At 37.1% G+C, this 16,331-nt stretch overlaps 1 protein-coding gene across 5 annotated transcripts in view; it reads right to left on the bottom strand.

The window, feature by feature from the left end:
- Positions 1–6,039: 6,039 nt before the first annotated feature.
- HPS4 (Hermansky-Pudlak syndrome 4 protein) overlaps positions 6,040–16,331 on the bottom strand; it is a 40,993-nt gene continuing 30,701 nt past the window's right edge. For 2 of the 5 annotated variants that reach the window (XM_036369176.2, XM_036369178.2), the window contains exons 2-8: positions 14,107–14,341; positions 13,806–14,042; positions 13,650–13,744; positions 12,972–13,578; positions 11,839–12,906; positions 11,473–11,702; positions 9,134–10,374 (exon numbers count right to left, since the gene is read on the bottom strand). In XM_036369176.2, the coding sequence (XP_036225069.2) occupies positions 10,206–10,374; positions 11,473–11,702; positions 11,839–12,906; positions 12,972–13,578; positions 13,650–13,744; positions 13,806–14,042; positions 14,107–14,341 (2,641 nt within the window). In that variant the 3' untranslated portion in view covers positions 9,134–10,205. Of the gene's footprint in view, positions 6,369–9,133; positions 10,375–11,472; positions 11,703–11,838; positions 12,907–12,971; positions 13,579–13,649; positions 13,745–13,805; positions 14,043–14,106; positions 14,342–14,433; positions 14,635–15,800; positions 16,010–16,331 lie in introns of those variants that run through there. The other 3 variants (XM_014241704.3, XM_036369177.2, XM_070107770.1) reach the window with 3 other exon arrangements.

The raw sequence follows: 16,331 nt of genomic DNA, 5'->3' as shown, positions 1-16,331 counted from the left end.
TCTATGTTGAGCGATATTTTCGGTAAAAAGTCAACTATGGGCATTGGGGTCCACATATTCAGTACCTGGAAAGTGAAAAAATCAGATGGAATTTAAAATGATGTTATATGGGAAATAGGCGTGGTTGTATTCCGATTTCGCCCATTTTGATACTATAATATAGAAATATGAGAAGAATATTATATACCCAATTTTGTTGAAATCGGTTAAGCAGATCCCAAGATATGGATTTTCACCTAAAAGTGGTTCCTATAAAATCATCTTATACCATCCCAGCGATAAAATTTAATGTATCTGGCTTGTTTAGTGCTTGATTTATCGCACTTTTAGTAGTTTTTAACAGTACCGTTATATGTAGGGGGCGGGTTTGTCACCCGATTTTACCCATTTTCACACCGTCGATAAAGATGCTAAAATAATTTGTTCCCAGTGAATTTTGTTATTATAGCTTCAGTGGTATAGGAGATATGCACATTAAATTCATAAGAGGGCGGGACCACGCTCACTTAAAAAAAAAATTAAACTGCAGATCCCTAATGTGATCCTGTATACCAAATAAATAAGAGTCTTGTATCTTGTTGTGGAGCTTAGTTATGGCAATTTATTTGTTTTTGAGTAATGGCATTTTGTGGGCAGTGGTCCGATTACGCCCATCTGCAATACCAACCGTCTTACGGTACCAAGAAACATGTATACCAAGTTTCATAAAGATATCTCGATTTTTACTCAAGTTGCAGCTTGCACAGCCGGACGAACAGACGGACGGGCGGACAGACAGTCACCCAGATTTCAACTCGTCTCTTTATCCTGATCATTTATATATACTCGTACTTAACCCTATATCTAACTCGATTAGTTTCACCCCTGGATAATCCGATTTCATCCCGTTTTGCAATTTTTTAAATTAAAAAATTTTTAGCCCACAGATGCCACTTGCTACTGCAATCCTCTGTGCGAAATTACGTTTTATAATTTTTGTTTAGTGCAGATACATATGTCATTTTATATGTTTTCGTTTAATAGCGTTTTGTGGGCGTGACAATCGTCCGATTACGCCCATCTACGAACTCGTCCTTAGTCGGTTCGTCTGACATCCGGATTTAAACTTGTCTCGTTATCCTGATCATTTATATATATATAACCCTATATCTAACTCGATTATTTTTAGGTGATATAAACAACTATATAAAACTATAATACTCTGTAGCAACATGTTGCAAGAGTATAAAAAATGTTCCGGAAGAATTTAACATTCATTGTTCGATGAAGTAATGAATGGGTTACAATCAAATTTAGTATTTGTTTAGGATTATTTACATTAATTTAGGTTTATTTTCGAATAACGCCAAGTCTGATGTGGCAATACTGTTTTATCTAAGATTTATATTTGTAATCTTTCTTTTACCATTCATTTCTCTTTATAAGTATCTTTGTTTATGCATGTTTAAAGTTACGGTATTTGTAATGCCGTTGAGCTCCGTTGAACTCCTATAAATGTCGGAGGACATGTGTGTACAAAGCTCTTTTCTGATTGTAAGTCGGTTCTGATTGTACTCTCTTCTGGTTTGGTGTTAAGCAGACCGTTCACAATCGTAAAAATCCCAAAAAAGCATTGAGAACTCTAAACGCTGGTAAATTAATTATTTAACACATTTTGGTGCCTCCTGTGAGAACAAATATTTTTTAATTTCATTTTGTAATTGCGGTTGTGGGGTTGCATGGCGGAGCTCAATTGGCGTTCATCAGCGGTGAAAGCAATAAAACGCATACATGCACGTGTCTCGGAAGGAGCCATGGAAGATCGTGATGTGTTTCACTTTCAACAAGAGCTCAAGTCAGTTGAATCACATTTTTAGCGCTTCATGGAGAACCATATCGTCTGGTTGGAGGAGTTACGTCCTCCGAGATTGGGCCGCATGACCAGTAGAGGAGCCTTATACTGCGGCATGCAGCAGACTTAATCGTCTCATCGAATCGTCAAGGGTTGAATCTAATGTTGTTGACGGAGCTATCCCGTTATTTGATGGAGACATGTGTAAACGGTTAGCGTGCAAAGATTCCTTTGAAGCACTGGTAATAATTCGGCATACCCATAAGCATTCAAAACTTCGTCAGGCAGTCAATGCGGCTACTGTTCCTTTAATTGGTGGAATATACTCGGGTGGCTATCAAGAGATGTGGAAGGCTCTCAAGGACCGTTACGACAATAAGAAGCAGCTAGCGGAAACACACGTATCCCATTTTCTTAACCTTAAAAAAGGTATCCATGAGTCATCACAATCATTATTGGTTATTGTGGACACGGTCCATTAGTCGCTGCGTGCTTTGCATGTAATGGATATCCCCACAAATCAGTGGGATGCGCTAGCTATACCAATAGTGGTGGCACGAGTTCTATGCGATCCTGGATCACAGATAAGCTTTGTGACGGATCGTTTAGCAAACTATTTGCAGCTATATCGACGAAAATGTGATATGAGGGTAGAAAGCGAATTAATGCCTTGGATTTATCGTCCATTACTTCTCTGACAAAAAAGGTGGACCAGGCGAACCTTTTGCCCAGCGTATTCGCATTGGATGGGTGTTTGGTCCAGCAGCGGTGACCCTTCCTGCAAAGGAATCATTGTTCACAATCACCACTGCGCTAGACAGGGAGGACCACCGGTTGGAGGAACTGGTATGCAACTTTTGGCAAATGGAAGAAATAGCAGTGATTCACGATCTGCCAGAGAATGAATGTGGGCAGATCTTCGAGACCACTCAAAGCCGTACCTTAGGCGGCTGTTATATCGTACACTTACCCTTGCGACGAAAGGAAACGGAACTAGGTGACTCTTACGTACTCGCATTACGGTAATTTCATAGGCGTCGTATGGTTGCGGATCCAGTCCTTAAGGAAAACTACATTTCATTTATGAGGGAGTATACAGCACTCGGACACATGGAACGAGTACAACCACCTTACTATCATACCAATTGCTACTACATTCCTCATCACGTGGTCAGAACGAAGTTCCGCGTAGTGTTCAACGCTTCGGCACCTACCAACACTGGAATCTCACAGAACGATGTTCAACTAATAGGTCCAAAACTTCAGGATTCGCTGAGTACTATATTTTAACGTTTTCATTTTCCCGCGTTCAGACATCATTTCACGGGCTTAGCGATGATAGCTCACATGTTTATTTGAGCAAAGACCCAAACGGTTTGGTGCGTTTCACACTTCTGACAGCACGCACCAAGGTGGCACCACTCAAAACTGCTAACATTCCACGCCTAGAACTTGCGGCAGCGCTCCTTCTTCCCGAGACATGCCAGAACGTGCGAGATACTTTGGGATTAGTTGACGTTCCCTACTATCAGTGGTCAGACTCAGCGATCGTATTGTGTTGGCTGAAGAAGGATCCAGCAACACTTAAATCATTCATATCAAATCGGGTTCGTAGAATACAGGAGCTGACATCCTTCGCCCGATGGTATCACATTCGTTCGGCTCAGAACCCAGCTGATTGTGCCAGTAGAGACATCACACCCGCCGAGCTATTAGTACATCCCCTTTGGTGGCATGATTCTAAGGAGGACCTAAATCAACGCCGTTGATCAAGCTTTTACTAAAGCAGGCGTATGAGGTTACACGGCATGGAGGCACGCAACTCATGCTGCACACTTTTCGTCAATGATTCTGGATCCTGAGTTCCAGGCATGCAGTCAAGAGTTTCATCCCTAACTGCGCTATATGCCGCCGTCAAAATCCTGAGAGAAGTCCTGAAGCAACAAATGGCTTCCTTACCCGGGCAGAGGATCAGAGAAGCGAGGCCCTTCATCTCATCTGGTATCGATTACAGTGGGCCTTTCACACTACGAATCGGAACGAAACACTCATAAAGACGTATCTCCCAATATTCGTATGCATGGTCACCAAGGCCGTACACATTGAGATGGTTGATGACCTATCGGCACAGGCTTTTTTAGATACCTTTACTCGTTTCGTCAGCCGACGCGGCCGCTGTCGGAATTTATATAGTAATAATAGTACAGCCTTTTGGTGTCAACCGACTCTTGAAGGAAGATCTTGCAGCATGGCAGGGTGATAATACTTGTAATCAGCGATCGTTAGCAGATTCGGGCAAGCATTGCCATTTCATTACACCCTGGGAGGCTGCTGTGAAGTCCGCTAAGCATAATTTGACACGCTGTGTGGGTGCGCATGTCATGTGGTATAGTCAACTGCAGACACTGGCCGTAAGAATAGAGGCCTGTCTCAATTGCCGTTCTATTAAACCACTCTACGACGATCCTGAAGAGAAACTTACATTAACGCCAGGTGATTTCCTGATTGGGTCGCCACTCCTAGCGGTCCCAGAACCAGATATCAAACTTATTCCTAGAAACCGGCTGAAACAATGGCAATGGATACGTCAAATTCAACAAGGATTCTGGGAGGGATGGAGTGAGGAGTATCTAACCATTCTGCAGACCGAACAAATAGTTTCAACGCACGAGGAATATAAGGGTGAACGATAACGTTCTAGTAAAACAAGAGAACCTGCCTCCCACTCACAGGTGCCTGGGTGACAACAATAGATCCCTGAGCTGAAGCAGTGGTCCGCAATGTCACGTTGAGAACCGCTAGAGGATACATGAAACGAGCCATCCAGAAACTATGTATATTGATTATATTGATAGAGAAGGAGGTTTTCGAGTCAACCGACTCGACCGGGCATTATGTTTAGGATTATTTACATTAGTTTAAGTTTATTTTCTAATAACGTCAAGTGTGATCTGGCAATACTGTTTTATCTAAGTTTTATATTTGTAATATTTCTATTATCATGTATTTCTTTTTATAAGTATCTTTGTTTATGCATGTTGAACTCCTTTAAATGTCGGAGGACATGTGTGTACGAAGCTTTTCTCTGATTGTAATTCGGTGCTGATTGTACTCTTTTCTGGTTTGGTGTTAAGCAGACCGTTCGTATTTTCAAACTTTTGGAGAAGGTGCTGAAAAGATTTGCCCTGAGGAAATTTGGTTGATTTAGCTTAATTAGTTTAGGAGATATGTACATTAAACCTATTAGGAAGCGGGTAAAAGAGCACATCTGAAAGCTTAAAAAGTTATCATTCGATGGCGACAATTTTTGGCGTAAGATGCCATGCCCTCAGGGCACTTTTTCACTATTGGTGCTTGCTTCCTTTTTTTGGACCTTATACATTGGATCATATATTTAGTTTTATCTTCATTGATTTTGAGACCAATTTGGCCAGAGGCCACTTCAATATCAGCGAAAGCTTTGGACAGGGCGTGGATGGTTTTGCAAATTACGAGTCTCAGTGGTCTATAACATTATATCGAAAAACAATTTTGGTGAGCAATGCTGAGAATTTTTTATGTAGTACTGATGAGAAAGTCCTAAATAAAAGTACACTAGTCATACAGAGGTGACATAAAATATATAGAACTTTACAAATACCAGATCCAGCTTATGTTAAGGTCTTGCCAATTTATTCTTATTATTTATTACAATTCCTATCTATTTAAATAATAAGATAATAAATAATATATAAACGTGAACAGCAGCTCCTATAAAGCTCTATCCTATGATCTAGGGTGTAAAATTTTATGTTTCTGACGCATTTGTTTAATAAAAAATTATATATAAATCACACTTTTAGTACTTTTTAAAAGAACCGTTATATGGGAAGTGGTCGAGGTTATCAGGGATGTTGTAATCTGATAGTTGTCAGAATCAGAATTGAAATCAATAATAAAATAGGTGTCATGAATTCAGATATTATTGGTTTGACGTTAGAAATAGAAATTGTATCGGTTTTGGGTTTTGGGTCTCACGAAAACCAATTTTATCAGAAACAAAGCAAGAGCAGCGACTATGCCAGATTTGAAATGTAATTTAAGAAAATAATTTATATTATTGTTACGATTTAATTTATCGTTATTTCTATTTGGGAGAACATAATTATTGAGTTTATGGAAAAAAATCCAAATATTTAAAAAGGATTTACAAAATGTAATCAACGTAATTTCACACCCAAATGCGTCTTTATTCAGTCGATAATGCGATATAAATCTGTAAAGTAAGCATTTATATAACATACAAGTAAATTTAGTCCAAATTTCACTTTTAATATCTTCCTTTCAATTTTTTCGTTGCTTTTTTGTTCCAATAAAATAAAAGCTAAACAAGTAAGAAAGGGCTAAGTTCGGATGTAACCGAACATTTTATACTCTCGCAAAGTCAAATGGTATACTCGTTTTAGATTTCTTTGTGGATTTTGCCGCCTTGTTCTATGTTGACCGATATTTTCGGTAAAAAGTCAACTATGGGCACTGGGGTCCACATATTCAGTACCTGGAAAGTGAAAAAATCAGATGGAATTCTATCTATTTAAATAATAAGATAATAAATAATATATTATTTTTATTATTACATATTACTTGCAGTATTATTTATTATTATTCCTACCGTTCCCATTTAATTTCTTATACAATTTTGTTTTAAATAATTCACATTATTTATATTTAATCCATTTATTTTTAATCCAATAAATCTTCAATACAATTTTTGTATAATCCATAGGGTTGAGTTTTTAGCTTTATTTATCAAATATCATTATTAACTACGTCAATGTTGGATTATTTTATTATGAACAAACACATTGTTTTGTTACTTATAAAATTAGACACGCAAGCAAAAAGCCAAAATAGACATACATAAATATATTTAAAATTACATAATTAACGATAGGGCTGTTACATAAATATGTTTGTAATTAAGTCAACAATTGGTATTCTTAAGAAGTCATATAAGTGTTCAAGCATTTAAGTATAGAAAATTATAGCGAAAACATTGCACTTCAATATTGCGTTGGCTGCTTTTGCTGGCTGCTAAGGACTATTGCTAACTATTTATTTTTGTGTATTTTATAAGTTTTTCGCCTGTTTAATTTTTATTTATTTAATGATGTTTACTTCTCTCTGCCTCACTATCTACTTTCGCCTATGCTCTGATTATTGATGTCGTGACAATAGCTGAAACGAAGAGCTATTTTGGCCTATATAATATACCATATAAATTGTATATATATAATCTCACATATATGTATATTTAAACAAACTTGTGTTAGAAAATTGGGCTTATTTGAAAGAAAGGAGCTGCCATTTTGGCAGTTTTATCTCTTGATATAAAATATAATAAAATTCAATTTAGTTATAACGAAAGAACAATCAGTTTCTTTAAGTCGTTTAACTTGAATCATCGACAGTTTGCTTTCACATTTTTACCAAGAAATAAAAAAATCTTTCAACTATGTCAAGCATAATTTTGTACTGTAGCAACTGTTTTGGTGATGTCACATTAGCGATTCTGTACAAAAATTTACCGTTACTTGTCATTCTTTACTGTTTGCAGAGAGAAACAATGGCATTGGCTACAATAGTTTACCATTATTTTTAATTGTTGCCCTCAGAGCGACACTTAAAAAATTATTTTTTTTTTTACTGAGAGCCAAATATGGCTAATAAGCGATTTGTGATAAAAGTAATGAAACGTGTTATTTTCAATAATAACAAGTAAGGAAGGGCTAAGTTCGGATGTAACCGAACATTTTATACTCTCGCAAAGTCAAATAGTATACTCGTTTGAGATTTCTTTGTGAATTGGCTGATATTTTCGGTAGAAGGTCAATTATAGGCACTGGGGTCCACATATTTAGTACTTAGGGGCTTAAACAGTTTTGGTTCGATTTAGACAATTTTTGGCCACAAGGTGGCATACTTTAATCGCATTATTCACGCAAAGTTTTATCCCGATACAGTCATTGTTGCCTGATTTGCATAGTGGAAAGTGAAATAATCAGATGGAATTTAAAATGGTGTTATATGGAAAGTAGGCGTGGTTGTAGTCCGATTTCGCCCATTTTTGCACTGTGACATAGAAACATGAAAAGAACGTTATGCACCGAATTTGGTTGAAATCGGTTGAGCAGATCTCAAGATATGGGGTTTCACCTAAAAGTGGGCTGTGCCACGCCCACTGTCTAATTTTGAACGCGGTTCCTATAAAGTCATCTCATACCATCCCAGAGATAAAATTTAATGACTCTGGCGTGTTTAGTGCTTGATTTATCGCGCTTTTAGTAGTTTTTAACAGTACCGTTATATGGGGAGTGGGCGGAGTTGCCACCCGATTTCAACTATTTTCACACCGTCAATAGAAGTGCTAAAAATATTTGCTTCCAGTGAATTTTGTTATTATAGCATTAGCGGTTTAGGAGATATGCACATTAAACCTATTAGAGGCGGGACCACGCCCACTTTTTTAAAAAAAATTTTAACTGCAGATGCCCCTCCCTAATGTGATCCTGTGTACCAAATAACAGTCTTGTATCTTATTGCGGAGCTTAGTTATGGCAAGTTATTTGTTTTTGATTAATGGCGTTTTGTGGGCGTGGCAGTGGTCCGATTACGCCCATCTGCAATACGAACCGTCTCACGGTACCATGAAACATGTCTACCAAGTTTCATAAAGATATCTCAATTTTTACTCAAGTTAGAGCTTGCACGGACGGACGGACAGACGGACGGACAGACGGACGGACGGACAGACAGTCACCCGGATTTCAACTCGTCTCTTCATCCTGATCATTTATATATATATAACCCTATATCTAACTCGATTAGTTTTAGGTGATACAAACAACCGTTAGGTGAACAAAACTATTATACTCTGTAGCAACAGGTTGCGAGAGTATAAAAAAAAGGCGCTAATTGAAATTAATTACTTCAGATTTCTCTCGCGGAAAGCCACAAATAGGTTCTTCGTAAAATTTACGATTGAAACTGACATTTTATGAGTTTTATACCACCACTGATCACAACTATAGTCTAATCTTTTAGTTTACGCATTTTATTTTTTCTATCTTTTATTTTAATTTTTCTTTCTGTTAATAATTATGTACTTACAACTAATTGCACGGATTTTGGACAAGCAATGAGCTTTAATGATGATAATGAGCATGTTTATGATATGAGTTGTTACATAATATCCATTATATAATTTGTTGGCAAAGATTAGTTATTTATTTGTAAAAGATAAATAAGAAAAATATGAAGAAGTTCTCGCAGCACTTATTCTTTTCTTTTATTTAAATTTCAGCGCAACCATTACACAAGAAATGTTCCGCAATTTGCTTCACACCAAATATACATATGTATTACCACATGCCTTACTATGTTTATTGTATACTCCACTGGATTCCATATGCAATAAAACTTATACAATAACTATTTAATATTAATTGAATGAAATGGAATGGAATGTGTAATTGGCACGTTAAATCTTCTGCATTGTCATATCTTATTTATAAAATATATATTTTTGCATGTATGTGGGTATGTGTTTGCAGTAAAAACCTCTCAAAATCATATCTTGAGATGCAAACGGTATATTGCGACGCAATATTTGTTGTAAGTCCTCTTTTTATGCAAAAAGCATTAATGGACAATTTCAAGGTACAAATTTCAAGCTAAAAAACAACATTCGATTCCTCATCTCTACCCCTACTGCACATAATAGTTTATAATACAATAAGAAAAGAAAAAATTTGTAGAATCATTGCAGAAAAAAGCGACACATATTATAAGTATGTTTCTATTAGCGTAAAGGAGTAAAAAAATTGCTAAAAATCTTAGTCTATAGTTAACAAAATTTTAAACTATATAGATTAAACTTAAGTGTAGATATTTAATAATCATATAAATATATAGTACGTATACTAAAAGAAAATGCGTAAAATTTTTCAGAAAGCGATTGTACAGCTGTCGCTTAATTGGAGATAACATTAGAATAATATAAGTACAAAAGGCTGAGGAGAGTTTTAATAAAGAAAGTATACCCTTAGGCGCTGGCGCGTATGTCTTTCTGATGATGTTTAAATAATTCTTTTAAACTGTGAGTATTTTAGACAAAATATTTTGTATCTAGTTAGAATCCCCAGCGCTAGGATAGTGGCCCACTAATGAGTTTAAGTGAAACATATTTTTGTTGTTGCTGAGTTTACTGCTATTACATAGTAAATCTAATCTAGTGTTTCTGAGTATCACTACTATAAAAATAAATTTAGAAAACATATTACATGAATACACACAATATTTTGCTATCTTACTTTCGCAAAAACGTTTGTCGAATTTAAAATAAAATGTATGAATGATCACGTTCCAGATGTGTTTTGGCGCGCATCGCTACATTGCCCATGGGATCGGAGGGTGGCGGTATGCCGTTGGTGGAATGTGCGGCTTCTTTGTAAAAGAATTCAGAACGACCGGACTTGTAGCCGTAGTAGACCGCATCGTGTGATCTAAAAAACAGTTACACATATCTTGGTTAATTAGGTTTATAGAAAGGCTCTTTATATTCTGAAGATGTGTGGGCTGAGCCGGCAGACCCATGCCCTTTCAAATGACGAAAGTGATTTTCTCAAATCTTAGCTTAGAGGGTCGGGCAAATTTATTGTTGTTGTTTTAATAATGATACTCGTAAATATATACATACAAACATCCGAAGCGTTCTTCTTTTTTGGTAATATGGTGAGTGTACGTCATAGAGACTTCCTGTGCGACCTCATAACGGTCACGCAGCAGAACTACCATAGCAAAGCGATCAAAAACGACTCCCAATTGTGGAACAAGTGATTATTTTCTTGACCTTTCGGTAGAACACAAAACACCAACTAACTAATAACACTAGAGTTCAGCTAGGAAATATCTGTGTTATCTCAATGACTCGAAGAGGCTAAACATCTTATCTTTCGCCCCTCGGATTTAGTGGCCACCGAAACCTTTGGCTATAATAAATGAAGCTTAGATTAAGTAGAAATCGAAATCTTACTGATGTCGCGACCACGGTAGAACCGGAAGGTAAACCTTACATCAAGTGATAGGACCATGCACAAAATGCGCAGAAAGTAAGAAAGGGGTGTCGGCCACTAGAGTCACATTTATCTCAAAAGATCACTTGAAAAGTATTAAAGCTATATTCAAAAGCACTCAAATTGACAAATTTTTATTTGTCATAGTTGAAAAGTTATCACTTCAAGTCCATGGTTTCAAACAAATTTTTTTTCGTTGACCTGTTGTAGGCGGACGTTGTGTAACATAACTTCTAGGATGCTATTATTTACAAATATAGACATGAAAAGTTTAAAACAATTATAAATTTGAAATTTTTTAATTTTCGTATCATAAAATACAATAACTATGAGAAGTTAAGAGTAACAGCTCCCTGTCCACTAATCCACAGAAAATAAACTAAATATAGACATATAACGGTTCTATAGTCCGTTATTAGTAAAAGTTAGCAAATTAGTGCATACTTAGCAGACACTTGGCGATTTTAAAGAAATTAAACTATTTCAACTTCATCGAAATTGAATTCAAAAGCACTGGGCATTATTTACCTTAAAATCAAGTCAGAGATCTCATTGTTCGGTTGCAAATCATGATGCATACATTCGAGCGTATTCAATTCCATCGGATTCCATGGTCCATTACGCTCCAACGTGTCCCATTTCGCATCGATGCTCATGAAACTGTAGGCGCCGTCACGCTTATCGCCTTCCACATTGACATTGAGTGTTTGATTTAAATGCGATTCCATATGCGGAAATTTCGCAACGCAAATATCGAACTGGAAAAGCATAAGAAAATATTAATTTAATGGAGTAGAGAAATATATACAGATGCTAGATTAAATATTAAATTATTTTCTTACAATAAAATATTATTAATAATTTCCAAAATATTTCGAAAACGCCTCAGCTTACCATCTTCTGCACAACGGGCTGCTGGCGCGCCGTCCCCTCCTCCATCAGCAACAGCAGCGTCATATTTTGCTGCCCACACATGTACAACTCTAGCCGCTTTAGACCATTTCTTGCAGACTGTGTGCTTATAGGCAATGCCGCTAAGGCATCCACTGCGTCGTCACATATCAAAGAGTTGCGACGGGAGAATACTTTAGACGTGTTTAGGGGTGTTTGTATTTCCACAGCGTTGGCATCCCAAACGCCGCTGCCATTGTGCTCCTCATTCAGCGCCAACACAGAGAGTTTGGCCATGAGCGGTGTGAGTGGAACACCACCAGTATGCTTACGATTCGCTATAACAAATGGCAGTTCACGCTCATTGCTGCCTGCTACATCGGCGAGTGGCTTCAGTGGAAGACTAAGTGATTTCTTGTCAAGTGGTGTTTTCGCTTTTGTCACTACAGTGGTTGGTTCAGTATTCAAGTTGCGATCGACTTTGAGTTGTGTGCTATTGCAATTATCGCCGAGATCCTGACGACCCAGCGATTCGTCTAGTTTTTTAAGTTCCTTGTCGAACTCCTTGAATTCCTCAATGAGTTGTGCGATTTCTACCTCCTTTTTGGCGCTGCCAGTACTGCTGCCATTATCCGCCCACAAGCGGTAATACTTTTCTATGAACTCTTGGAAGAGGCTACGTGATATTGGCTGACCATTCTCATTGAAAACGGGATAGGTGGGATCGGTTATGGTGCGGGATGTGTGATTGTTCTCATCAGAGTTGTCGGAATTTTGCTCCGCTTCAACATCATCGTCATTCTCGATAAAATCAGGAGATTCCAGGGCCTCAATGCCGCTTGTGCTGCCATTGCGATTGACGTCAGTCTTAAAGCTATGCGAAAATTGTTTGAGTGACAATTTCTTCGAGATCTTCTTGAGTGAATCTTGCAGGTCTGTGAAAGAGTTGCGGCGCTCCATTTGCTTATTGGGATTAGCAATGAAATTTTGAAAGAATTTCTCAAAGTCGAATTTTAGCGAACTGCGTCGGTTGGTAGCTTGTGTTTTCTGCTTATTCGAGTTACTCTCGTCCTGCCAAATAATATAATTATGTATATTTAAAGAATTTTCTTTTTCTAACGCAATTGTATACTCACTTCTGGATTAGCACAGATGGACATAATGTTCCCCACTTGCAGCACTTTATTCTCAGTCATTGGTGTAGAGCACACACTAGTGCGTCCAATAAACTCCGGATACGAATCGGTCTCATCGAAATTTATCGAAGCAATACCTGATTCAGGCAACTCCTTTGAACTGCTCATACCGTTGCGACTACGAAGAGGTAAGTGTGTGGGGCGTATCAGCAATGATTTAGGACGTATTCCAGTGAGTGTTTGGTTAACAACCGTTGTAACGCCGACAACTTCTTCCGCATGTTCACCTGCAATACCGCCGCCGGTGCTGCTCTCCTCTGGTATGTGGGTAAAAATTAACGATTTATCGCGTTTCAGTTTACGCTTCGCATACTGAAACGGAAACAAATTCTGTGACAGTTGTGTGGTCTGTAGAGTTTGTGCGCGCTGCGCGTCTGCTGCTAAATGATTATATTGTGGCACATCCACATAAACAACTAACATTTGTACACCGTTAGGTATGTGAAAATCAGTGAAGTGTATCTGTTCGGCGGTGGTGCGTATGTGCAGCGGATCCGTTAAAACAAGCTGCTTAGTAATGGTATTGCCGAGTTGGGAGGCAACCACTCTGGAAATGAATAAGATTGATGTATGACAGTTTAACCAAAAAATCTGCAATATGAATATAACACTACACACTTGTTATGGTAAAGTACGGCGCCGCCCAATATGCCCTTGGTCTGCTGACAGCACTGTAATGTTTGTATGGCATCCAAAAATATATTGCTGGCCGTCTTCAAGCAAATTAGAAGGGTTAATTAATCAAATTACAAATGTTATGGCAAAATTACAAACCTTCGGCATACGCAGTTTGGGTACGTTTTGGAAAATATGTCCGTTACGTTGTAAAATCGGCAGATATGTTTCGAAAATGTGATATAGCTTTTCGGAGAGATTCTTATACTGCGCTTGTTGAGGAAACTGATCGAAGAGACTTTGCAGATCGCGATGGAAGAATTTCACAAGTGAGGCAAGCAAATCAGCACGTTTTTCTAACAAATAATCTGAGATGTTGCGGTCCGTGCCAACAGCCTAGATATCCATAAATTTAGTAATTAAGGTAAATAAATTTCAATTTGCTGAAAAAGCCACTAACCAAAGTAAATCTCCCAAATTCCTTCAGTACAAATTTACCGTTTTGTAAAGCCATCATTTTTGGCTTACAGAAACAGTCCTTAAGGAAGTACGATGTACCCATTAGTTGCCCACAAAGCGCGACTTTCTGTGTGTCCGATACCCAACTCGGGTGAAAATAGAGCACTGCTTTTACTGGATCATCTGCTTCGTCCTTGAGACACTCTGTGTCGTAGACGAAGACAATCATCGTCTCCCTGTAAATATTTCAAAATATTTAGTTTCATCTCTTTAAACAACTAATAAAACAATTGCTTTTAGCCATCGACTTTTAAACCGACAAAAGCACCTTTCCTCCTTGCTACTTCTTTTGGTACGCTCCAGTTTAGGCCAACGAAACCGTTTAGGCTTACGGAAACCACTGAACATATTTATATTATTGTTTTCGAAAACTGTGTTAAGCCAACAGTTTTATAAAGGCGTTAAAAACAACAGAGTTTGATAGACTTTAATAGCTTTCCCGGATTTGTGGCGTTGGCATATTAGCACAATCGCTACTAAATGGGCATTTATCAACATAGTAGTGATAAAGCATACTTGCTATTTACAACGCTACAGCACGTCACCAAAGTGAAACTGATAACACTGTCACTACTGTTAGTCCCATAGCTACCTCTCATGTCATAGCAACTAGTATCACGATGGCTGAAATACAATTATGTTTGTCTCCAAACGCATTCTTGACATATAATCAGTAACACAGTAGTAAATATAAAGTACATTAAATCACCATTTACAAAACTGTATTGCTACTACCAGACGGAGAGTCTTCAGCTAATTGAGCGTATTTGAAGAGTCATGGGAAATAGTAAGGCGTGTTCGCATTATTGTGGGGTGGGCGAGGTAAACAAATAGCAATTAGCCGATTGAAATATGAGAAGACATGTGAGTAAAATTGAATGAATAAAATGTTTGTTCGTTTAAGTTGTTATTGTTATTGCGGTTGAGTGTGTATTATACTAGAAATCCACTGTGGAATCGGATATTTGAACGTTGTTATTGCAGCTGTCAGTATGGATGCACTTAAATATGTAAACACAATTATAATGTGGGTGTATAATAAACATCAAAGCGAAGCATTATAAAAAGGAAATGGTGAAAAATAGGTGGGACAATCGCAGTGCATATATTTGAGAAAATATTTCGCTGGTAATTCTTCAGAACAACGGCTTTTCTGAAAAAATTGTCCAATTATTTTGGAAAATATCCTTACCTATTTTTTTATTTTAGCCGGACCTTACCTTAAAAAAACTGCATGCACCCTATTTATCGGTCAATAACATTTAAAAACACACATTTAAAGACATTTTTCAAAAAAGTTTTATCATTTTTTCAGAAAAGTCGCGGTTCTAAACATTTATCATTTTGCTATATGGTACCTAGCGTATATGGTGTACATAAATGTATAGTAACCTTATCTGGATGTAAGAGAAGACATAAGTATATTTTTCCACAAAAGAAAAAAACCTATTGGACCTATGTACATAAATATATGCAAGCCTATTTGTTTAAACAACCACTTTTAGTATTGATATAGTCGTTTGATAATTTTCCAATCAAAAAATCATCTTTAACAAGGTGTGTGTATGGCAGGTCACCATCCCATCACTATGGTACCGTCGTTATTAATAACACATAACATACATAATCACTTACTTGGCCATACTTATAGATATGGATCTCCACAACTCTTCACAATTAGCAAATCTTTGCCTACTGCACTTTTAATGCAAATACATTAATTTAAATTTAACATATTTAAAATTGCAGAATATTTTTAGTACTACAGGAATTTTTAATTCTAAATTCCACTGCACGACTGGACGATATTAAAGAAGTTGGAATTTTCCTTATCAGTGCCACTTCTACTTATCCGAAATGTCAAAATTCATAATTTATCGATTTTTAAGTTACAAGTTGAGTACCACTGTTGTAATGCAACAGTAAATTAAAAGCTGTTGCGAATAGTTCACAGTTGTGGCGAATTAACTGGTATAATATAAAATATAATGAACTTTATTATATAAAAAACACTTAAAAGAAATAAAGTTATACAACTCCATTACATAACAAACTTAATCATAGAAGAAATACTTATTAACTAATGATGATTTATTGAGTTCACAAAATATACCAATTGTCGCAATGTGTAAATATTTTTACTGCACATGCAGCTCTGTGTGATAT

The sequence above is a fragment of the Bactrocera oleae genome, chromosome 4, assembly GCF_042242935.1.
Source record: "Bactrocera oleae isolate idBacOlea1 chromosome 4, idBacOlea1, whole genome shotgun sequence".
Taxonomy (NCBI): Eukaryota; Metazoa; Arthropoda; class Insecta; order Diptera; family Tephritidae; genus Bactrocera; species Bactrocera oleae.
This window is presented reverse-complemented; position numbering and strand designations above follow the sequence as displayed.